Here is a 24,889-nt window from a genome sequence, read left to right on the forward strand (position 1 = left end):
CACATTTCATCGATTCGCACATGTCCGCATATCAAAAGCTATTTTGCCCGGAATATATTGAATATACGGTGCGAAGCACTATTTCCTGACAATATACAGTTTGTTGCATTCCGATACACCGTGTACTTTCATCGAAGGACTCTTTTCCGCCGCTCGTTGTTTTTCTCTCTCCGTCCTTCTAGGGCGGTTAACTCGGGACAAACCGTCAGGTCTCAGTTTAGCGCCTGTTGTTTAAACGTCTGGCTTTTGTCTCAGACGACGTGGCAGGCGATTCGTGGGATCGCATTGTTCCAACAAACAGGAAAAGTGGTTTTAGGGTGCTCGTTCTTTCCTTTCCAATTCAGATTTGATCTGGCATTCTAAGCGTTCCGGTAACCGATCCGAAGGATGACCTTACTTCCATGTCAATCTTATCATGTGTACTGATTTGTCAGTTTAAGCAGAGAACTGAGAAAAAATCGGATGCGAGCGACAGGAAAACTCTCGATGTTCCCCGGGGTTTGGACGAATACCTCTTTGTCGCGCACTCCATGATGACTACTACAGTCTGTGTGTTGAAAACATGTCCGTTATCGACCGCTCTATCCAGGACGGCCTGGTGTGCGATTTCGCAAATCGTTTCGTTTAGCTGACTTTTTCCATTTAACTTCACTTTAGTACTAGTCACCTAACACAATGTTGTTTTTTTGACCGTGAAAGTCGAATTCATCGATCCTACTAGGGATGATGTGAGATGAGCCGCTACCTAATTGATTCGAGGGCTATTGGAACATTATATCTTTCTCGGAAGGTACATTGACAGAATCTCGTAGGCGAGAATTGCGTTTGCCAATTTGCCCCACTTGTGGCATCGAAAAGGTATACTAATTCGATCTCAAACGTACATCGGACTACGCTGCGTCTGTATTGTACTGCTGCCGAAAGTTCACACTTCGGGGAATGATCTGAGACATCTTCAGGTATTTGACCACCGGTGTCTCGGAACTATGACTCGAATTGCGTGTAACCAGCGATAATATGATCACGGACGGGGTTTTGATGAAGTATACGTTAATTCACTCAAAGGATGCATTCATCAATGCAACCTAAGGTGGCTGGGCCATATGCTTGCCCAGTTACCGCCTACCGAGACGAGCGCCGTTTTCCGTGCCTAATTCAAAGTTGCAGAATTGGACAAAGTTGGACATAGAAATGAAGGGTATGACGAAACGTCTGAGTGCTAGTTGCTCTACAGGATGAGGTCCACGTGACCAACTTTTTGTTCGGTTGACAGTCAACCCAATGTCAGTGGCGTTCATGTTGTCAGTGCTGGATTTATGTACCAATTTACCAGCTCGCAGCTACCTACCCCCCCCCCTCCGAAATCATCGGGGAACGAAACTAGGGCACCCACACGACGAGTACGCGGTTGTTACAGCTGATGATAATGATGATGTTGTCAGTATCAATCCCGATTGTCCGAATAATGGTGCTGTTTTTGCTCCACCCCCGGGTGTTTGTGGTAGGCTAGCTCCAAGTTCTCCCTCCTGTCCCCATTCTTTCTTCGTTCCATTATTGAAATACATTGAAATGACTGTATGGCAATGGGACTTGAGCGTTCTCATCTGGTGTTGCTGTCAGCGCTGCTTATGAGGAGTCGAAAGATCATCACCAGCAGAGGAAGAGAACAACAGCCACAGTTTGGCTTGAGCCTCCAAAGCGAAAAAAAACAAAGAGCGAATGAAGAAGGGGCCTAGTGCTGGCTCCCTTCCATTTCCATGTACGTAAACCTTCAAACGCTCAGTTAGTCTGGAAAGAAACAGGTAGCACCAACACCAGTGATATTGGTTAGACGCCATTTCTTGGAACGTCTTAAGCCAGCCGGAGAGAAATCCGGTCGTCGACGACATCCAGCTTCTCGAAATCTCACACCCACAGTTTGCTCCGTTCTGAAGAAACCAAGGAGGTCAACACCTATCTCATTAGATGATAATTCGGGAGTCGGGGTGCGGGGTGAGATGGCCCAAGTGGTTAGAGCGCGAATTTACTGACCGTTGTTTGAACTCGACCTCAGCATCTCGACTTCCGCTATCTAGGCTTAGGGTAACCTGGATGTATCCCAACCCTTATGCTTCTTTCGGTTGGCATGGCAGGTAGACACCGTAAGGGTGTTACAGCTGAATGAAATGGGTAGCGCATAACCAAGCAACCGTAGTCGAACGTGATTGTTCTTCGTGACCGATGTGCCTGCTGAAAAACCGAAGACTCGCTTTCTAGTTGCTTCGTCACAAATTCTTCGACGCTGTCCGATGCTGGCAACGCTCCCAAGACACCGATGGGAAAGTTGAAACTAGAAAGTCACCTTCCTAGTACTCGCTTCCAGCTTGCCTTCCGGGGGCGAGATGGACCAAGTGGTTAGAGCGCGACTTTACTAACCGGTAGGTCCGTGGTTCGAACCCGACCTCTGCATCTCGACTTCCCCTGTCTAGGCTTGGGCGACCTGGCATTATCCCATCCCTCGTGCCTCTTCCGTGTGGAATGGCAGCGAGGCATCGAAAGGGTGCTACCGGTGAACGGTCTTCCGCGAGAACCGTTCACTTAAACAAGTGTAGCCGTATAAAACTAAAGCACGCAATGCTGATCGGCTGGCTTCGACAACAGTCCCAGCGCTTACACTGGAGGTCATGTTACACGTCCTGCGTGTTCCATAAAGTTGATAACCAGGCTTTGGTTTACGCCGAATCGTAAAACCAACCGTTCAGCTGTAGCACCCTTTCGGTGTCTACCCGCCATGCCAACGGAACGGGGCACGAGGGCTGTAATAATGCCAGTTTGCCTAAGTCTAGACAGGAGCAGTCGAGATGCAGAGGTTGGATATTCCGCTTCGTAAGCTGGCGCTTACCGAGCAGCTTTGGCACCTGACCGGATCCTCTTGATATCTCCGTGCTCTATGGCACGATGCAACTAAGCGACATGACAAGCATGTACACAGTAGCCTGGATTGAAACACATCGTGAGCATGCTTTGACTCACAGTTTTCACGGACCTGTCGTCTCTCGTGACTAGTTTGCGGACGACCCTTGGGTAAATCGTTGCATAAGGTAAGCGTCCAGATGTGTGTTCAAGTCCCGTATAAATGTGCTATCTATCTGCATGCCAATGATGACTAGTTTCCTTGCTGGTTCTTATCAGACAGTTGAGTAAGGATATTGATTCCTCCTAGAAGACTGTACCGGTTGAAGAGGGCCGCGATGTGGCTTAGCCCAACTAAGCTTTCGAAGAAGCTCTGACATCCTTAGGCAAGAAGTGCATATCACGGACATTTTAGCCAATAAACGGTGTGCATTCTTCATGGAGCTTTCACAAAATCGGCTTTGTAGATTCCCCCCATCCTGTCTGTAAAGTGAACGATTTTCTATAATCCAAGGCTGTTCGTTCCTAGGTCGGGGTTGTTGGCAACCGTCCAAGCAGTCACTATTGCCGAGTTCGTTTCGTGAGTAATGCAGTCTGTCGCAAAACCATCCTGACGCTTTGTTAGATTTGGTTACAACATGCCTAATTACTCTGGTTTGTTGACACTGATGAACGCATTGTTCAAAAGTACCCGTTATTGACTCTAGTACGTACTTGTCTAGCATCGACCCCGATGACCTCGCACTACCTCAAACCTCGTGCTGCATGACAGCTATGATTTCACGGCCGAACGGTTCCGTTTTCTTCAGTTAGTTGACATTTTTACTTCTTGCGTTTTTGCGGGCGCCAAATATGGTTACATATCGTTTGTGTTTCAAGCTCCTTTATTCATTTGTCCGCCCTATCTTTTCATTCAGTGTGAATCCCCCAGAATTGGACCGATCCCTTCTTGTCCGCACGCGATATTTTGTGATCAAGTCGGATTGTGTATATAACGTGCACCAGTCCATTCGACACGGCGTCTGGTGTTCAACACGTGCCGGCAACCAATGTCTGGATGACGCCTTCCATTCTGTCCAAGTGCCAAAATCCACCAACACGCCTTCAGATACATACTGTGATCGAGATTTGGTGATGCCCGCTTCTGCCCCTCGGGTAAGTCCCATTCCATTGTTTGGGGCTTGTCCCCAATCATCATCATCAACAGGGCAATGCATGGCCCATAAAACTTGTCTTTGATGGTGTCAGAACTGCAGCCAGTTATGGCGTAAGCAGACACACAAACAAACGTCAATCAACTCTCCCTTGTAAGGTTCCTCCCTAGACGTTACCAAACGAACCGCGCAGAGGCGACTCTCACCAGGTATCCAGACAATCAAGGACCCACTCGCCCGGTGACTTCAGGCGATACTAACCCCTGCACACCCCGCCGCAGCAGTCTCTGGAACGTCAGGGGTGCGCAGCCGGAAGCGAGTTGGGCGGTTAGTTCAACCACTGTGCTTGCATCTTGAATTCTTATTTCTGCTGCACAGCACACAATGCCAAGCGACTCCGGTGTGAGACCAAGAGCAACTTGTTGACATGCTTGGTTCAGATTGCGGACAATGAAGGTGGTCAGACACACTGGGCGTTGAGGCTCATAGGTTGATTTCGAGATGCCTGAGGATGTCGGCGCCAGGTGACACGCAGATATTGCTTGCGAAACCGTTACAGGACGGACAAACGGAGTCATCAGTCCTAGGTACTGGGCCTACAAGAGGAAAGTTATTAATGTAGTGGTGAGAGGGGTAAGAAAAAGTATGTGGAAGAGAAAGGAGGGAGGCGTCAGCAATATCCTGTTTTCGCATACCCGCCCTGCTAAATGCAACAAGTAAGGCGACCCGGCTGATGGCACCGCGCAGCGGTCGATGTGTCTTGTGTTTATCCGTATATATGCTGTTCATGGTTGTACGTGGGCTGGGATACTGTCAGAGCTCCTACACTAAGACAGGAGGATGATTAGGGTCTTCAACCAAAGCCTCTGACCCAAGACAGCAGTGTTTGGCTGGAAATGCAGATACATTTCACGAAACACGTCGCTGCACATGTTCCAACTCCCAGCCTGGAGGACCAGGAGACTGTGTTTGTCAAATATCTCACCATTGGCCAACCTGGTATGAGACTCTGTGAGTGTCGCTCAGTAGATCTTTGAGGTACACACCACGGTAAGGTTCTGTCTCTTCGTGATTAAGTCCTTAAACCCTGTACCCATTGTTTCACACTTGACACGCAGTGTCTTCAACAGAATAATTTCTCGTCTCAAAACAAAGTGGTAGTGTAATGCTTCCAGTATCCTGACAGTTACCTGTTGCCTCAATTTCCTCAACCAAATGTGCAAGCCCGTACTCCATGGGCGAGGTGACTCGACAGAACCATTCAATGATGGGTTCGCACAACAGAACACAGAAGTCTGTTGCCTAGTTGCCATGCCACCCGAAGGGAGGCACGAGGGCTGATCTACTGCCAGGTTGCTCAAGTTCAGACACGAGCAGTTGAAGTGCTGGGGTTGGTCTCCAATCTGGAAGGTGAGTCGCACCGACAGCATTCAGACTTTTCGTAATCTCATTTATATCCATCTGCCAGGTCTAGGATTAACCACCTCTCTGCTTTCACCAATACGAATTGGGGACGCCAAACAGCACTCTCTTCAAAAAACGGTGGTTTCGCAATGCGCAATACATGACCTAACCAATGCAACTATTGGTGCTGGACACATTATTCGACAGAACTCCCTGTTGCACAACTGAACACTGGCTTTCTAACTGCCGACACACAAGCTATGGATCTGAGACAACGGTTGTCGAATACCTGAAGACATCTCAGTTCCTCTGGTCGAACCGGCCAGATCTCACAGTCATACAACAAAACAGCCCTCACTGGTACCCTCAACCAGAACTAATACAACTTCTGAAGTACGTAGAACAATGCACAACTTCCAGTGTCTTCCCCGGAATTGTAAGTGGCGCGTTCAGTGACTGAATGTCCAGTAGCATGACCCACACTTTGTGGGTGCAAAGCGCATACCAAAGGACGCGATGACTTTAGACAGTTCATCAAAAAGCACCTGCGCCTTCTCCTCTTCGAAGACGAGACCGACATCGTCTGCGTACTCCAAATCGACAAGGTTTTCGTCATAGGCTATTTGAATACCGGGGTTTTGGAGACCTTCCAATGTTCCTCTCATGATTTTATTGATCACCAAGCGAAACGGGAATGGGACGAGTGGGTATTCCTGACGGACACCGCTTTGTGTACGCGAGCTTTTGGAGAGTTCACACGTCCGGAAGTCTGAGAATGCAAAGCGTATTGTGTTCACAAACTCCCGGGGTATCCCTTGATGGGCAAGCGTGTCAAGCGGTCAACCGAATCGATTGTGCCTTAGAATTCCAGGAATACTAGAACTGTGGGTCGCTTATACGTATGGCGTTGTTCTAGCACCTGACGCAGTGTGAAGATTTGGTATGTATGGTATAGTTTTAGTGGCTGGCGCAGCTTAGAGATTTGGTCACACCACAGTAAGCTCTAGTCTCTCCATTACCGTGTCGTATTTTCATTGCTCAGTTATTGCCCTGAAACCTTCGTTTTTTCTGTGTGATCACAACTATTATTGATCTTTCGACTGTTTTTCCGTTCCTTCATACTTACTTGATGCCGCAGTTTCCGTATACGCCTTCTCCCTGACTGTTCACAATGTCCTACCAGCTTTGTACTGTCGCTGAAACCTGTGGATAACGCCTTTTTCATGCATCGTATCACTTTCATGTGTGTGTGTGTACGCGCATGAAAATCGATAGTCCCATGTCCAGATATGTGGTGTGTAGGACACATTTAATTCGCCTATTGTGACCCGTAACGATTATCGTAATGCCTACGCATACACAAGTGTGATATACTACTGATAAAACAACTGGTCGGTGCTCAAACGTATTCTGTCCGGTTGAAATTATCTTTCAGCACACGCGGCCTAATAGAATAGTCAGCATCGTATGCGCTGGGATGGAAAATGTGATTCCAGATGTCGATTTTCATGTCACGACATCGTCAGTTCTAAAATTCCTACCATCTGTGTAATTTACATAAATGCCCAGGTGGTGGTACTCAGGTTCCTATCCCAATTTCTTGCAGAACTTTTCTGTTAACATCACAAAAGGGATTCACTTTCTCAACTTTCTCGGTTGTATACCGGGTGAAGTAGGCCGGTGCCCTGGGAGGTAAACACGATCAGGTAGTGGAAACCCGACTATACACTCTCCGCCTGGTTTTTTCGGCCCGACGTCCGTTATTTTATTCTTAGAGCACCAAAAACTCTAACGAGAGTGTGATGAAATGGGGTTTAGGCTCCCTTTGAGGTTCATCCTACGACAGGTTCCACCAGCAGGGAGTCTGTTTTCTACTACTCAGAAGGGTGGCGCCCTTCTGGATGTCTCATTTCTGGATTGTGGTGTTCTATGACCCTGATCTTGCGAATAATCGCCCCTGAAGTTCTTCCAAAAGGTGCATTAATCCACTGTTCAGATGTGTCTGAGCGCCACTAGTAAATGCTGATCTCGGAATGTCATTTGCTGATTCGTTTTCCGATGTGCTGTACTCCAATACATCCATACGTACAACCTGGTTCTTGATCGCGCGCGCGGCCGTTGAGCTCAGCTTGTTAGGTGGCTTGCAAACGTTTCGCGTCATCAGTGCCCCTACCCGATCAAACTGTAAACTGATAATATCTCCATAATTGTTGTTGTGACATCTGAATGCCAGCTGCCATACGGACAGATCGACAGCCATCTCATTAAGAGCAAATAAAACGCACCCGCTCTAACAATGCTTCGACCTATTGCCAGACCCACAATCTCGTTTTCCTCTTACAGATCCTCACCGGTCCACTGAGTCATATGCCAGGTCATATTATCCTCTTCTTTTCCGTCCGATCTTCGGGTTACCTGAGTGGGGTAGCCGAGATGATTGGTCCAGTTAACCCTCAGAAGCGCTGTTCCATTTGGCAAGATGCTCGGTTCCGCGGCGAGATCCCCGTTAGGTGGCTGTATGTCAAGGTGAGTGAGCATTTTCACGATTCACTCCTTCTACTCATGAGTAACTAAATCGAACGGTCGTTATAGTAGTGTTAACATTAGATCAATTCGATCGTGGCATTGTGGGAAAGTAATTAATGGTGTTCAGTCAGCGAACCAAAATGTAGCCGAACCATAATACGTAAAAGCACACAATGGAACAAAATCAGCCTTCCAAACACTTGACTACACTCTGGTTCTCCCTCTTACATATTGAACGCTTTATTCCCTCGTGAATCTGACATCCGACTTTTTCAAAAGCGGCATTATAGTCGGAACGCGGATACTTTGAACCTGAATTTCAATTGGATCACGTGGTTGCCGATGTGTTGGTCAGGTGTGCAAACAATCTTACTGGACCAGTATTAAAGCATTTCCTGGAAAACGGGTTAAATGGAATACTTTACTGTGCATGCAATCAATGAGCAACACTGAATTTCATTTGTCGGAAGGTAAAAACCCATAATGATAGCGTGACATATCAACTGAAGAAGAGGGCTTAGTCAAATTGACGCTTGGAATCGAGTTTCGGACCGGGATGTTATCTCAAAACGCCCGCCTTATAGTCGTCCTCTGCATTTGAAAGGCTTGCGATAAGCTGACTTATTCTTTGTTGAGAAAACTATCCCCCCCCCCAGTAGACTTATCACAACCACGGTCTGGTTCGGCCAAATTCATTCATGTCTTTCTGGATGTCTGTATGTCATGTGTTCGGTCTGCGGTGTGAATAACAAGACGCCGTTCCACTTCTAGAGCAGAAAGTAGTCATATCTAGACAGGGCGTTTTGATAGCACAGCCAATCGGGGAACAATGGAGACGTCAGAGTTTTGTTAGCGAGTGATTGTACTCTGTATGTAGTCTCTTCGCTATGTAAGTAAGATCTCCCCAGGTAAGGACACTCATTCTAGCTTCCAATCTGTCCGCCTTTGGATGATATAGGGTGCCTCTACAGTGCCTTCCCTGTGGTTCGGTGCACGTTCTTCTTCTGACACACAACCCATCACTGTCTCTTGTTCCCAAAGCGCCTTTGTGTGAGCTGGTCATTCGACGCAGGTGTTTCTTTATCGGGGCGAGATGGCTTAGTGGCTAGAGCTGATCGGAGGTTCCGTGGTTCGAACCCGACTTCTGCATCTCGACTTTTCCTGTCTAGGCTTGGGTAACCTGACGGTATCCCAGCCCTCCAGCTTCCGCTAGGTACCGGAAGGGTGTTACAGATGAACGATTTTTTCTTCATCGGCAGATCCATTGTCAAACATCTCTTACGTTACTCCACTCACTATCCGCAACCTTATTTTCACATAGATGAGTGTACATCACATAACCGCGGGCCAGAAAACTGGTCCTGTTTTGGTGATACGTGTGACTGGTGCATGATACTGTTACTGCCTTATAGTTGGTGTCTATCTTGAGCGAACTTTATTCATACTGCAAAATTACCCGTATGAACTGCTTCTGCAAGAGTGAGCACCAGATGAGTCCTAGTAGAGACGAAAATCGTTCGTCCGGCTGCGTTTTTCTCATCACTTGGCCGGAAAATCGCAGCCACAAGCGCCGGACTGTTTTTTTTTCTGCGAGAGATTATTCTCCAGTCGCGCGACGATGCCGTACGTCTTCTTCAACACATCCTCAGGAAAACAAGCGAACTTGGTAGTACATAAGTGGCTCAAAAGGAAGAATAGATCACATGGCGAGTGAACCTTCCAGCTGAGGAGTACTCACTCGAGAAGCCAGTCAATGCGTGAACACGTGATGCGAATCCCATGATGAAACAAGGATGAATAGTAGCAGGGTTAGTTCTCACTTGGACTGGATTTAGCGCCACTCATCCTCCACTCATGGGATCAACATCACGTAGTCACGTGTTGATTGGTGGGATCCTCGAGTGAGGACTTCTCACATAAAAGCCTCATGCAATGTGGTTTCAAGTAGAACGTAAGGTTGACGGAAACTCGGGGATTGCGCCTACCTGATGAGCCCCAAGAAGGGCGGAACTGGTCGTGGTCTGTCGAAGGTTTTTCAGCAACCTTGTGAGTAGTTTCCTTATGCGTCATGTTTCGTCACATTGCTGATTGGTGGCGAGTCTGAGTCCGCATGGGGATTTGTAAGAAGCGTATTACTGATGGCTCCCAATCTAGATAAAATAGCTGTACAATACTGCTCGGTTTTTCCACCTAGGCTGGCTGCACTTACAGGATGAAACCTCCATTGAGAACTGGTTTGTTGGTTGGGACCCAACCAACAGCGCACTGAAGATGTCTCCTCGAATGGTGACGAAACGTTTGCAAATCAATTGCCAAGCTCGGCGAACAGATCAACAGCGACCTGATCAATTACCAACCAATACACCCGAGCTACCAATATTCCAAAACATTACCAGAAATAGACTGTCTTTTACGCCTCAAGTACAGGTAGTTTTAAAAGATGAAGTTTTCGTATGGAGGCGGTCGATATAACCTTGAATTTCATTGCAAAACAATGAATGACAACGTTTGGAAACACACAACGGTTAAAGTAGAGTTTGAGTCAGCGAAATACACTCATTTGCAAACCAATTTGGTTTTGCCGGAGACTCACCTGGAATCCAGATGAGTTCGAGCGCCAAAACGTCGTAGTGTGGAAACGCAGCATTTGGCGCGTTCATGCGTTATTAAAAAGCATTGTCTAGTTCAGTCTGAGTCGGCTGTATGCTTCTCCGATGGTGGTTTAGTTATATTTTAAATCGGCGAACTTTTAAGGCGAATTCCTTCCACGTATAGTCCGTCACCTCAGAAGCATCATCGAGCATCCTCACCTACACCAGCCATAAACCACGTTGAAGCTGTACACGGACTCCATAGTCTAGTTCACCGCTAAACAATGGGCGGAAACCTGAGGGCAACATTTCAAAACACTTACGGCTTCGTTGGGGCATATCCCGCCAGAGGGGGGGGGGGTGATGAAAACGAATTTGTGTTGAGGGCAGAAGCACCACTGAGCACGCGACAGTGCCGTGTCTGCCAGCGTGACTGTTCACTAATATGGCTTGCCTCGGGATCCCCATTCGAATATATAAGAATTTGCATTGCGGCCGAGATTACTGGTGATGGTTTCAATGTTTCGCTGCTATCCAGTCGTCCTTGAGAATTTTCCGTTTCGCACCTATTGGGACTGTTCCACCACACTTGTAGCGGTTTTAGTGCCTCGTAACGTAGGCGTATGGGGAGCGTATCTCACCTCTCCTCAAAGGGTCAAACTATCTTCGGTGAGGGAAGTTGTCTTTGTAGCTTCTTCCCCTCCTTTTGTCCTTCGCTTTCACACTCTTCCTTTTCAAATTTTACACAGAATGTCCCAAACAATTTGATGAAACACATCATCGTTGACAGTCGTCCTGTGACATCGCTGCGTGATACCAGTGAAATTTCACCGAGTACCAAAGGCGAGGAGCTCTTGAACATTGTTCACAACTACTGCCCTCAGCGGATGCCTGCTGTGTCTCAACCCTATTGCGGTTGACTTTGCGGTTGTGCTGGAAGCCGGGGCTGATCCTACACATGACTGACTCCGTTCAAAAAGAAGTGTCTTCCAGTCGTGGGCGATACTTTCCTGCTCAACGTCATTTTCTAGATAGATCCTCCAGAGACCAATCCTATCGTCATCCACATTCTGTTCATCGATGTTCAAAAGACTCTAAACTATCAGGTGAGTGTTACTGTCCACAAACAAAAACATGTTGTTTTACTTGGAAGTATCTATTTTTGATGTTCATTAACGTCATTCCTCCTCTGTCGAGGATTCGCGCTTTGCCGCTTCAATCGACTTGACCCGAGACGCACGCACAACTCATGCAATGTAATACATGCTCCCTGAACGACATCCAAAGCGGTCGTCTTTTTTGAAGGGGGGTCCCAATTAGAATTCGCCTTCAACGGACCCGCTAGATATGAGCAAGACAGCATCTGCTTATCTTCTTGAATTAGCTATTTGAGGTCACTTCATGGCAAACCTACGTGGTCTTTGTCCCGAAAAGATTTTCGCTTTTTTCTCATGTAGTGTAAAAAATAGTATGGCTTTCTATACAGCTTTCAAATAAAAAAACCAACATTTAGCACTTTTTGATGAATATACTCATTCGCACGTGAATTTGGTTCTCACGAGAGACTGACCTGAAACCCAGCTAAATCCCCCGTTTACGTGCCGCACAAAAGCTGCCTGTTGGTACGATATTCGAGAGAACACAGTAGATTTTCATAAACGAAACTACTCAGAAGGTTGCTGAAAACTCTTCGACAATCCACGACCGCTTTCGCGCTAATCCAGGCTCATCATTTGGGCGCAGTCCCCGAATTTCCGTCAAACTTACGTTCTACTTAAACCCAAATTGAACTGATTGCAACAAATATGCTCATGCGCAAATCAATTTGTTTTTCAGGAAAGACTCAAGTGAATCCCTCGTTTATGATGTTCTTCAACTGAATGTGTTACACACAGGCCGCCTCATGTTTCAGTTGGTATGATATTCGAGATATCGCTGAATAGTTTTATAAAGGAAACTACTCACAAGGCTGCTAAAAACTCTTCGACAGCCCAGACTACGATTGTGTTTACATCCTACACACAAGTAACTTTGTGTAGGTGAGAATCTAGGAAGGCTAACACGCTTTATGAACTCGACAAGTATACCCACTTGTGTACTAATTTGGTTTTTACGGGAGAATCGCCTGGATCTCTTGCTAGTGATGTTTTTAAGATGTTCGAATAGAGCATAAGGTTGACAAACTCACGGACTAATGAGCCTTAAGAAGGGTGAAACCGGTCGTGGGCTGTTGAAGAGTTTTCAGCAACCCTATGAAATAGTGTGTCACGTCTACACCACGGTATTGATGTGTTCGGTAGTGCTTTTCCCCCATGATGTTCTGTCCTCGGTTCTCAAATTTCTAACGCATGAATTTGGATCAAGCTCATGGGGTAAACTGCCACCTCTCGTATGCTCATAGGCTCTTTTTCCGAAAGCTTCGAACGGTTACCGAGAGATTCAACTAGCACAGAGAATTCGCATTTTTCGCTGTGTGTCTGACGGACGGAATGTTGTTGTAAACGGGAATGGATAGAGTAATCTTAAATAATCGTTCAGCTGTGGCACCTTTTCGGTGCCACAGCTGCCATGCCACCCGAAGGAAGCACGACGGATGAGATACTGCCAGGGAAGTCGAAAGGTGGAGGTAGAGGGTTCGAACCACGGACCTTCTGATCAGTGAATTCGCGCTCTCACCACTGAGCCATCTCGCCCCCTTCCGGATAGGGTACCTCAACGGGGTATAAGTGCATTCGGCTCTGCAACGCGATCGAGCCAGATGACTAGGTCTGGCAAGAGCATATACCAGATAGACGTTGTTGTTTGTCACGTGGTCCTCGAACTCTTATTGGGAGTTGTCAAAATGGTATGAACTTGAAAATCAGGCGCAGTACTTCATTTTTACGGGAGACATCCATCTAGGAAACATGTCTCTCGGACTCCCAGTTTTTTTAATTAGGGTTAAAGCCTCTCTGCAGTAGACCTCCGTCCAAGACATCTTGAATGCAACAGTATTGTGAGTAGTCGTACTGGTAAAACTCATCGATAGGAATACAACCGACTTACAATTCGTTGGAACTTTCAGCTCTGACCTTGATCTGTGTCCATTCACTAGCTAAACTGAGATGAACTGCGCTCAAGTGGTTAGAGCGCGAATTCACTGACCGGAAGGTCCGTGGTTCGAACCCGACCTCTACCTCTCGACTTCCCCTGGCAGTATCCTATCCGTCGTGCTTGCTTCGAGTGGCATGGCAGCTAGGCACCGGAAGGGTCTCACAGTCGAACGGTTATTATTGATTGCTTAACACACTGGTACCTCGGCAACCGTGTGGGAAATCTGGGTTAGGTTTACATCACACACCTAGAAACATTACCGAATCGTATCGACCTCGAGTGTACTTTTTCGTGTGATGCCTATATCTCTCCTCTGATGTTTCCCTGATTAATTGTGCGCACTTTTTTTTCAGATGCAACCCATTCATCTCGTGTTTTTTTCTGTTCTGTCCCCATAACTATCATGTCATTTTTAATTGCCCGTGGTTTTTCGTCACCCCTCCCCCGCTGTGTGTTTTGATCATCATACGATGCGGATTAGTGCTATGCGGGCGTCGTCCATCAAACTGTTGTTTTTCTCTTATTACCACATTCCTGATTTGCAGTCCCCCCCCCCCCACACTACTAACGGATTTTTGTTCTTTTGCTAGGCACCTTCAGTTTTTATCACCCTCCTCTTCGCCAAACCTCGTCACTCTTGTGATTCGTGATCCAAAGGTCCTCGTTTTGTTTTTTTTTCATTTTTGAAGTCTTCTCTGATCTCTACCCACACCTTGTATTCTCAAAAACTGTTCAATTCATTCGTTCCCGTTCCACTCATCTGAGATTGGTACCAAATTACGAGAAATCTTCAGCGTCGTGGTATTTTTTTTTATGTTTCTTGCCTTTCTTTCTCGTTTTCTATCTCGTTTTTTCTCTCTCCCTCCATCTGATTCGTGGTTATCCTCCTGATTTATGTCTCCCTTCAATCCATGGTTACATTAGCAAAATTTCACAAATTATCTCATTTGCATAATTGGATACTGTCCTACAACCTTTGGTGTCCCCCGTCTTTTTTTCTCCCCGTCATCCTTGTCACTTTTCCCCATACTCGAGATATTCATCTTGAGCGTGACTCAAGAAAACGGGAACAAATACATCTTAGCCCGCTGCCTATCGCTTGTCTTTCACGCGCTATTTTAGAAACCTGCCTCAGTGCGACCCGCGTGCCTTTCATCCCCATCGATCGGTGATCGGCTTGCAGGGTGATCGACACCTTCCTTGTTGATCATTCCTCTTCCAGGCTGTTCAGTCATTTTGTTTTGTTTTGCTAACCACCCAGTGTCTCGATTCTCTCGTATTTTGCCACTCTCACCCCACCCGGTCCAGTTGCAGAAATCTGCTCTGGTCACACCTGCCGCGAGCCAACCTGTCCGATTGCACCTCCTGCAGCTTTTGCGCCACGCCCTAACGAATCAGTCGAGGAGCCCCCCCCCCATCTTTCCAGTATCTTATTTGTCAACCGATTCCAGTCGATGTGGAAACACAAAAGCTGTGCACTCCTCTACCCCCCACAAACGTGCCTCAAGCTGACCCGTTATCCTTCTTTTTGAGTTCCGAAATAAACCAGTGTTGACACAACGCCTGGGTTTGTGCAGTCAGGTGAGCGGGTTGGCCGAACACAGGTCTATAATGACCCTTCCCCAAAGCGACTTACGCTCATAACTACTCTCGAGAAATGAACTCTCCAATCGATCGAACTTGTGTTGATTGATTTGATTTTCACCACATCCACGATCTGTTTGATAGTAGTTTTAGGAGAATTTGCTATGAAGATTTCGTCCTATCAGTGAGGTCAATCTTTGCTAAGAAGCCGAGAGGTGCTGCACAGCTGTCTACTGGGAATCATCGGCAGTGCGCATCTCACCAAACTCCAGGAGTTTCGAACCCGTGGCCTTTCGACCAGTAACCGAACGCTTGACCTTTCGGCCTCTAGTGCCCGAACACCAGGATGATTTACTCTCATTTAGTCGGGATGAGCAGTCGTGCCTCTAGGAGTGAGTCAGTAAATAGAGAAATACACTCATTTGCAAATCAATTTGGTTTTCATGAGAGACTCGACTGAATCTCTCTTTTGAAATATTCCACACCTGAATGTGCTGCATGTTTCAGTTGGAACGATATTCGAGATATCGCAGTCTATTTTCATAAAGGAAACTACTCACGAGGTTGCTGAAAACTCTTCAGTAAATGGTCACGTGATGTTTGCGTTGTTGAAGGATTAGTGTCGCTGTGTCCTGTCTTAGTGAGAACCAATCATGCTGCTGATCAGCTACTCCTGGACAAGCGGTTCGATGTTCGACCACTGGTCAGAAGGTTGCCGGTTCGAAAGCCTCTTGAGTTTCTTGAGATGCGCGCTGCTGAGGATGAAACAGTTTCACTGTGTTTCTTGGCTTTTCAGCATAGATCGGGTCCATAGTTTCGTCCGTAATGTATCACTCATCGTGCGGATGATGGCATGCTTCCCTTACAGGTAGATAAACAAAAGCGCCTGCCTTAGCACGGCCTACAGTACTCTCTCCGTAAAGTTACTTCAACCCAGTTGGCTGAGTAGATGCGGTCGGTGAATACCATTTGAGTGATCCCGACTCTGTCTTCACACTAATGTCTTCAAAATGGAAGCCTCTCCGCTCCTGATAATCAGTGCCCCGGTTTCAGAGGTAAACACATAAAAGGACAACTTTAACTGTCGAGAGGAACGACAACCGCAGCTAAGCAGGATGTGCTGGTTTGAGCAAGTCGATCGAATTTCCAGATCATCTTGATTTCCCGACTCACGCTAGCATTCGACGATTCTTGTTGGTGCAAGCACCAACTGGTGTCGTAAATGAGGTTGACGTTTTATAATGGTCACACAGCTTTGTTGGAAAGTACAGAGCATCCTGATACTACGTCCACGTTAACGGGTTGATGTGCCGACCTTCGTTTCTCGTCAAGTCGGCTCGATCGCTTAATGCTTACCAGGAGGAAACCAAAATCGTCCGCCGGTCCACAAGTTATTTGCATCCCCAGGGGCAGGCTGCTCCCTAAAAGTTGATTACAAGGACAGTGTTGGTCTTGGTGTGATTTGCCTTGCAGCGTTCTTGCCATCCACGACTGATCGTGACAGTTATCCTGTACTGTGTCATACACACAAATCGATAGGGTTGAATCTGTGCGCCCAGCGCTTTCTGTCAGTGGTTGGGGTGCGAACATCCCTGGTTCGAACCCGACCCCAGCATCACAACTACTCCTGTGTGTGTGACGATCGAATGGTGTCTTCGAGTGACGCGTAATACCAGAACCTCCGGGTAGGCAAAACAAAGTCGGAGCTGGGTTTCTATACGGTACAATTAGTGTAAGACAAATTCACTAATTAATACAAACCTGACAGTAGATACGCGTCCAAAACAGACGGTCCACTTGGATTACAAAAGTACAAACAAAGGGAATAAACAGGCTCCCACGTGCGACAGTCACACGTGCAAAGTCGGCTATAATTGACCGGATGACCTCAAGGCCAAATGGGTGAGGTGGTACGGACAAGCAAATGTCGGTTCATATATACACACTAAACACACAAGTGGGACGGGGGTTATAAATGGGGACAGAATAAGCATGGGGAGCTTCAAGTGTCAACGTAATGGATGATACACCGCCCGCCCAATTCTCTACGTTGATTCAGCGGACGCCCACCGCTCTGCATTCTACCTACTCTCAGCTCCATTCTAAGGTACCGACACGAATGGTCCGAGTCCACTCCTGCCACAAGTGCCGACTTCGATGGAGTACAAGCCTAATCGCGTCCCTCCAATAAACACACCTTTCTAATATCTCTCTTAAGAACGCCGTCCTAACATGCAGGGTTCTTAGTAAGTCATCTGGGCTAGCCTCACAACTATCCAATATCCCTAGAGGCCATTTCTCACGAGGCAGTTCCTCACCAGAAACCAGAACCAAGTTCCCTCGTTTCAATTCTTGAGTTGCTCTGAGCCACTTGGTACGCATCTGCAACGTTGGCAGATATTCCCTTATCCAACGACGCCAGCGAGATGATTGATCTGTTTCCAGCCGGCATGATATCGCGAGGCCAAACCGTCGCGACCGGGTACCGCAGGACAGCACTGCATCAGCAACGAATTGTTTGGAGTAAGCGGCTCCAAATCGTTGCTGCCTGATGGTGGCGGGACTAAAATTTCGGTTATTTAGAATCCGTTCCGCCTGTATAAGAAGCGTGTTTAGTTGTTCATCGGTCAAACACCGTTCTCTACATAGATATAAAAGGATACGTCGTACCGACCTGGTTATGCGCTCCCACACGCCACCACGAGGGCTAGCTGGTGGTAGATTGAAGTGCCACTGTATATCTACAGTCAAAAGCTGGTCTGATATTTTACTCGAACTCCACCGCTTTATATCATCCGTTGGCGCACCAACGAAGCTCGTACCATTATCACTGTAGATATCGGTGGCCTAGCCACGTCTACCAACAAAGCGCATCAAACATTGCAGGGATGAATCTGTCGACAGGTTGCCTGCCGTTTTCAAATGTACTGCTCTAGTCTTGAGACAGCTAAAGATACAGCCATAGCGTTTATGTGGATGCTGTTGGGTCAGGACGAGTAAATGCTCGTTCCACTCCGCCCCTAGGTGTTTCCGCTCGTTGCTCAAGATAAAAACGTTCCCGTATTGAAACCTATCATTCTAGGAGTCCATAAAGTGACAGTCAGGTCAATATCCTTCGCCAACGGCCTGTGAGATCATAAATGAGTTTGTGCACCAGCGCAGTTGTCAGCTACAGAGGATGAAGCGGTCTTCACCACCACGTCGTATTTGCAGATACTCATCTGGTCTCGAAAAGATCGGTTTCCCAATGAGGAAAATGTGGCATTAGCTCGGGCTGTAGTCACTGATTCGTTTGTCCAGCTGGGCAATTCGATCATCTCCAATCAATGTAAGGGGACCGGTGTTTTGTGAGTGAAAACATGGGCCTAGGTCCTTATGCAGAGATTTCGTCATAAAAATAGGAAAAGCGACTGTGATCGACGACTTGTGCGTCTGTGAGTCCCAATTTCCCATCACCATCAAAATAGGTACGATGTTGCCTGAATGAATCACAAAACATCTCTTAGGAATCAAGACGGCAGCAGAATTAACATTCTAGCAATAGACAGTCCACATCAATGACATTATCAGCTTCCACAGATTCATTTGTAGAATTTCTTTTCTGTGATTGACACATAATGCTACATGTCGCGGACTAAACTACAGATAGTAGGTGGTTGTTATACCCAAGGAATTCACATCACTCTCGTCTGAACAGTCGTCCTCACATCCTGACCCAATTATTCTGGTGAGTTCGGAAAGCACTGCACTCGAGTTTTGCCCATCAGCACCTGAGTTATCACATCTGAACGGGCAAACATGTTCACGCTTCAGCGATGTTGTTGACGTGTTCGACACCTCGAACGAAGGCCCGTTACTTGCCCTGGTTGTGTCGATCGATTGACCCGCCTGTCATGGCAACTTTTGTAGGTTGTGGGTAGTGTCTATTTTCATTCCATTGTATTGAATGCCACGTTTTACTCTCAGTTAAACAAATAAAATACTGTATATTTGTTTCTTCATTCATATCCATGAAAGCGAGGCGGAATAAATTTTCAAGCTTGCCCTCCTCCCCCGAAAGAAACACTTCAATTTTTGCAGGTTATGAGGGTTTTGTAGCTGGATGGTTGGTCCCAGGTGCAACAGCTTTGTTCACCGAGGAGAAGAAGAATGCGGAGATGAGAGCAACACTTTGGAGGTGACATACCAATCAGTTCATTGACGTCGAATGGTTCTGTTGGTCCGGTGTTGCAGGAACCAAGAGCTACGCACTGAAGCCGATATTGTGGATGCAAGACCGTTATTGGCAGCAGCAGGGTCACTAACCGTTGTTTCGTCTTGGCAGTTGCCAACACCTATTGGCCGTTGTTTCGTCTTGGCAGTTGCCAACACAACTGAGCTGATTGATAAGAGTTTCTATTTTTCGTTGCCAAGCCATGAACTGACAGCCTCTGGGTAGTTTCCATCCACGCTGGGGGGAAGAGGACAGATGAAGAATATGGCCTAACCAGCATAACCTGTGGACTGTGACAAGTTGATCTAAAGAGGGAGAAAACCACCCGGCGTACCTCAGCATTACTTATCTCATGTTCCAACCAAAATCCGCACAATATCTCGAAGGCATCGACATGTCAACAAAGAGAGCGCTCGAAAGTCTTTAACAGGCAGCCTCTGTGGCAGTGTGATAGGGATGCATCGATTGTATCCGCACACCGCTCTATCGAGGATTCGGGTATAAGTGAGCGGCAGTCTGTATTTGTTTCGACAGATGGACCGATACCTTCCAACCCATTACTCTGGACAACGTGGCACTCCAGTGGGTTTACATAACTTCACCGGGGAAACGTACTATTGCATGGACGTAATACATTGCTTAGAAAAATCAGAAACGAGAGATACAGTTGGATTTCAGATGAGTCTCCTGTCAGAACCAAATCGATAGGCAAATGAGAGTATTCACCGAGATTGCTTAGAAAAATCAGAAACGAGAGATACAGTTGGGTTTCAGGTCAGAACCAAATCGATATGCAAATGAGAGTATTCACCGAGACAAGTACTCTTATTTTATTAGTAGTATTACAGTGATCGTGGTTTTGTGTTTTCGTAAATCAGTATGAGTCGTGCGAATCGTTGGCAAAACCGTTAGCTAACCTGATGGCTCTTAGTCCGTTAATCGAAATTTGGCACTCGGATTTCAAACTTTTCATTCCATACCAGTGGTTGGTTGTATGGGTAGTCCCTGTCCTCTCTCTTGCGATTACATAGTTCCTCTTTCGTTTGTTTCAAATTTATCTTCCTTGTGGGCCGGTTGATCAGTGTTCCTCCGAGGTGTGATTGATCGAAACCTGTTAGGATGTACATTCCAAATATAGTCATCGATTCTGATAGAGGAGTATCGGTGATTTGAGTCGGATGTTCTAGTATATATCACATCAGACTGAATTTTTCCCGGGCATTACCATGCGACATTGTCGGTTATGCAGTTCCTGTGGAGCGCCTTCCACAGGCAAGTTGACAATCGTATAGAAGGCGGAAACTTCACCAGTGACAAATTTAATTCCTCACCTGACCAGAAAAATTACTTTTTGAGTGGATCGATGAAAACAACAATGAAACATAAAGTGCAGATGTGAATTTTGAAGGTGTTTTGCGACGGAAAAGGAGTGCTGTCTTAACTCTGAAAAAAAACGAATTCACCGGGTGCGGTCTGACACGAGCTAGGAACGGTGGTTGGTTACTCAATGTGATTCAGAGCAATGCTTGGAAACTTGCGCTTATAGAATGCGTTCACCAAGGCTCCTGACGGATGGGCACAGAAAGAAGTTCAAAAAACCGCATTTTCAAAAATTTTATTTTGTAGATTTACGGACCTTGCGTGACTAGGATTTTCTCGAGATGCTTGGGTGCCGTGTCAGGATTTTCAAAACAAACGGAAGTGAACTGTCTAGGCGACGACCTTCAAGGCGTTGCTCCCATTTTGTGCTGATTAATCTCCTCTAAATCACCAGTCCTCAACCAATGCCTTCTCAAGTTCATGTGCCAACATAAGGTTCGCACCTCACAGACAAGTTGGGCGATTTGGTTGGAAAAACGGTTGTGGCCAAACCGGTTTTTTTACATCACTAAGATTGGTCTACTCATTTTTTTATAGTTTGCGGCAGTTTTCTGTTGTGAGCTGCTCCGAACATTCGTGCTAGACGGTTAAAGTACAAACGGAATCGTGGAAAACTTAAATCATACATTTGATAATGTTGACTATTCATTTTAGGCCTGCGGCTTTTTCGGTTGATTTATCGGAGCGAAAGAACACAGTGGCGTTTTCGCATACATCGATGACCCATTAATTGATCAGATATCTCTTGTTGTGTGATGATTAGTTCCAGACAGTCGGTATGAAAAGATTTTTCGTCACTTCTCTTTGTTCGGAAGGTATCCAGTAAGTTTGTTCGTTGATCAGAATTCTGCAGGAATTCAGAAGCGAGACAGGGTTTAGGAAAGTCACTCATGCATTACATCTAGAGTTTGGTTGGAACCCCCCCCCCCAGATATTCAGCTGCTCTTCTTTCCTCCCATTTCGATATGCTATTTAGTTGGCTGAGCGCACTGCAAGTTCTACATCGTTTCAATTTTTACCGTCTTCGGAAGGTGGTTCCACTTCACTGCAAAGTCATACATTGCTTCTAGGCCGTCCTGAGCTAACAGCGGAGTACGGTCGAGCCACATGTACAACCCGAAACACAAGTTGTTGTCCATTGCGCAAGTGTTGATCGTAAGATACAGAAACTGCGTGGGCAACAGAAAAGCAGTCACAAATCCGAGAAATGTCAGACCATCAGAGGCATGGTCAGAGGGCATGCAGATAAACTGCAGTGCGATTGGCCGAGCGGGGCAGGGATATCGAGGCGCGTGAGACTGAAGGCCTGAAACAGTTACGGCACCGGCCTTGACACGCAGACTACCAACACGGAGAGGTCAGTGAAACGACTCGGTTTGAAGGTGTCATTGCTCAACTTTTGGGAATGACCGATGTTCAGTGCTGTAACGGTGATACTACTGATGGGGAGGCATGCGAGCAGTACGTGTTGTTCTCGTAAATTCGCTTTGCGTCTCCTGAATAGGGAGATCTGTTGCGGCTTTTTTGTGGAGTCGCTTTGTAGCATTTGCTTGGATTTGAGCAATGAATGATTGGAGTCAATGGGTATCCAGGAGAGTTCAAGAAGACGCGTTCAGGAGAAGACTGATGTCCAGGTTTTGTAAATAAGATGCAAATGAGAGTTTTGCTTCCCTGTCCAATAGTCTTTAACTGGTCAGTTGGCATTTTCTAATAGATAACTCCGCAGCAAAGGCCTTCTTCCTTTCACCAGCATGAAGAGGTCATTGAAACGATTCGGTTTGAACGCGTCATTGCTCGGCTGTTGGGAATGGCCGATGTTCAGGGCTGTAAGATCATTGCCAGTAGATTTATTTGAGATGAAACCGTGTCAGGTGCAGGTGAAAGGACACTACATTTCGGTTGCTTTTGGGATGAGGGCTCAACACAACAAAAAACATGACGCTAGAAATAAAACTCTCAAATGGCTTAAGAGTCGTATTTGGTTTGTGGGTCGAACAGGAAACCACACAAACTATCTCCTCAGAGGGGGGTCACGATGCCAAGAAAAGTCACTTTGACATGTACCAACGCTTGTCCGTATACGCGTAGCATGTCATTCCGTCCATTTGTAAAGTGCCTAAGCAGGTACGGATGTCTTCACGGTGGTGAGTTTGGATGAGTTAGTATTTGAAGACTGGGTTATCTCTGACTATGTCATATGTCATATGCGTACTCTATATCAAAAAGCCCTTCACCAGGACCTTCCAACATTCGTATCATTATTTCATTGTTAACGAATTTGAACCAAATGAAAGGAGTGGACATCCATGAGTGATACCAGTTTTATGTGAAAAACTTCTTACAGCTCTCACACACCAGGTGTGTGCTTATCTGGTTCGGGTTATGTTCACGAACATTCAGGGAGGTCCAGCTGTCAGTATTTCACCACAGATTGACCAGTCACAATTTGCGTCATTTCGTTTCAACCAGCTTTTATTGATATTTCATATGCAGATATCGCTGTACTTTCAAGGCATATTGAAAGGGAAGGCGGCAGCTTTGTTGAACTGTTTACCGTATCCTGGGTGTGAAATTGTTCGAATCCAATTGCGGTGAATATTATTCGTTCACTTGGATTCACTCTTATCGGCAGTCACAAAACTGACGTCTGCTTCTCACCAAGTTGTAGACACAACATCAGCCATTCGCACTTTCCTTCTGAGATTCATCCATTTGTATCTTAAACGAAGTCATCGGTGTGAACACATGTTGGCAAACAATAGACTATGCCTTGACTGTCAAGAGTGTCGGTACAGTGGTCCAAGATTCTGGGCAATAGGAAAAAAGGACTCCGGATAGTAGCGGGTGGTTCAAATGCACTACACTAGTGCTATCAGAATCACTCAGCACTGTGGAACTGCTTTGCAGCGATCGTTTACAGTTGCGTGATAGTCAATGAGTATCTACGAAAGTTCAAGAAGACGCGCGCGCATGTTCAGTTTTTTTTCAAAAATAAGGTACAAACGATATGTCTACTTTCCGGTCCGGTAGTTTGTGATCGCTTATTTGGTGCTTGCTAATGAAAGGCTTCGCAGCGAAGGGTTTTCCTGTTCACACTGATATGTCCTAAGTTTTTGGTTTTACCTGTTATGAATTCACGGATGCCATCCTCGATTAGAAAACTGTGTCATCAGAATCGAATCAGCGGACTTTGGGCTGACCATATCTATAAAGACCGCCCAAGTATTCAACCACGAAAGATACCGCCGTACCGCCCCCTTATAGTACCACCGCGAATAGAATGAACCTTAGCGTGGAAAGCTCGGACATCGTTTTCCAACATCCGAAATTTGTGGCACTGATGTGACATCAGCCTGACTGTCAAGCGTAGAGCGTACAGTGTCATCGTTTGATATGTTTTTTAGGGATCAGAGACGTGACCCCTGCATACGGATGACCTGTAGGAAAGCTATGTTTAACCATAGGTGCTTTCAAAGCATTGAGCGGGACTGGTGAGGACATCAGATTGGTGACGCTGAAGTACGGTAGATTGTTTTCGGTAAAGTTTCCTTTCCCTGTTCTCGATGAACAATGCCATAACATCAGAAAACACTGGATCTTGGTGCATGGTTCGTGAATTCTGCAAGCACAACACAGGAGGATATCCTTCACAGTCTGCAATAAAAGTCCCATAGATGAACGACAGCAGAACAATACTGAACAAAGGGAAAAGGTCGAGAGAACACATACAAGATGCTTTGGTATCCGTATCATGACTGAGATACCCAGCGCACAACAAAACACCCGTTTTCTGATTACCTCGTTACGAATTCGCTGACGCTAGTTTCTGAGACATCGGTGGCCAAAAACCGGAAGACACCTCACGTCATCTATCAGCAGAAGTGTCGCCGCGGACCCAGCCTTCACTGTAGCCTGATACACTCGACCGTCAAGACTCAGCGATATGCCCTTTTTGACGTCACTGGTGATGCAGATTAACAAACGTAATTGGAGTCTTTGGGATTTCCGAATTGACTTCATCAGACACTTCCGTTAGAGCTAATGCAAATACC

The 24,889-nt window shown here is 46.4% G+C and overlaps 1 protein-coding gene across 1 annotated transcript in view; it reads left to right on the forward strand.

Moving 5' to 3' along the window:
• T265_10186 (hypothetical protein) overlaps positions 1-24,889 on the forward strand; it is a gene marked incomplete at both ends in the record, with an annotated part of 81,140 nt that overhangs the window by 47,684 nt on the left and 8,567 nt on the right. The window contains 3 exons of the mRNA XM_009176482.1: positions 3,810-4,047; positions 7,794-7,976; positions 11,317-11,673. Of these exons, the coding sequence (XP_009174746.1) occupies positions 3,810-4,047; positions 7,794-7,976; positions 11,317-11,487 (592 nt within the window). The remainder of the gene's footprint in view (positions 1-3,809; positions 4,048-7,793; positions 7,977-11,316; positions 11,674-24,889) is intronic.

This window comes from Opisthorchis viverrini (genome assembly GCF_000715545.1).
Source record: "Opisthorchis viverrini unplaced genomic scaffold scaffold56, whole genome shotgun sequence".
NCBI lineage: Eukaryota > Metazoa > Platyhelminthes > Trematoda > Opisthorchiida > Opisthorchiidae > Opisthorchis > Opisthorchis viverrini.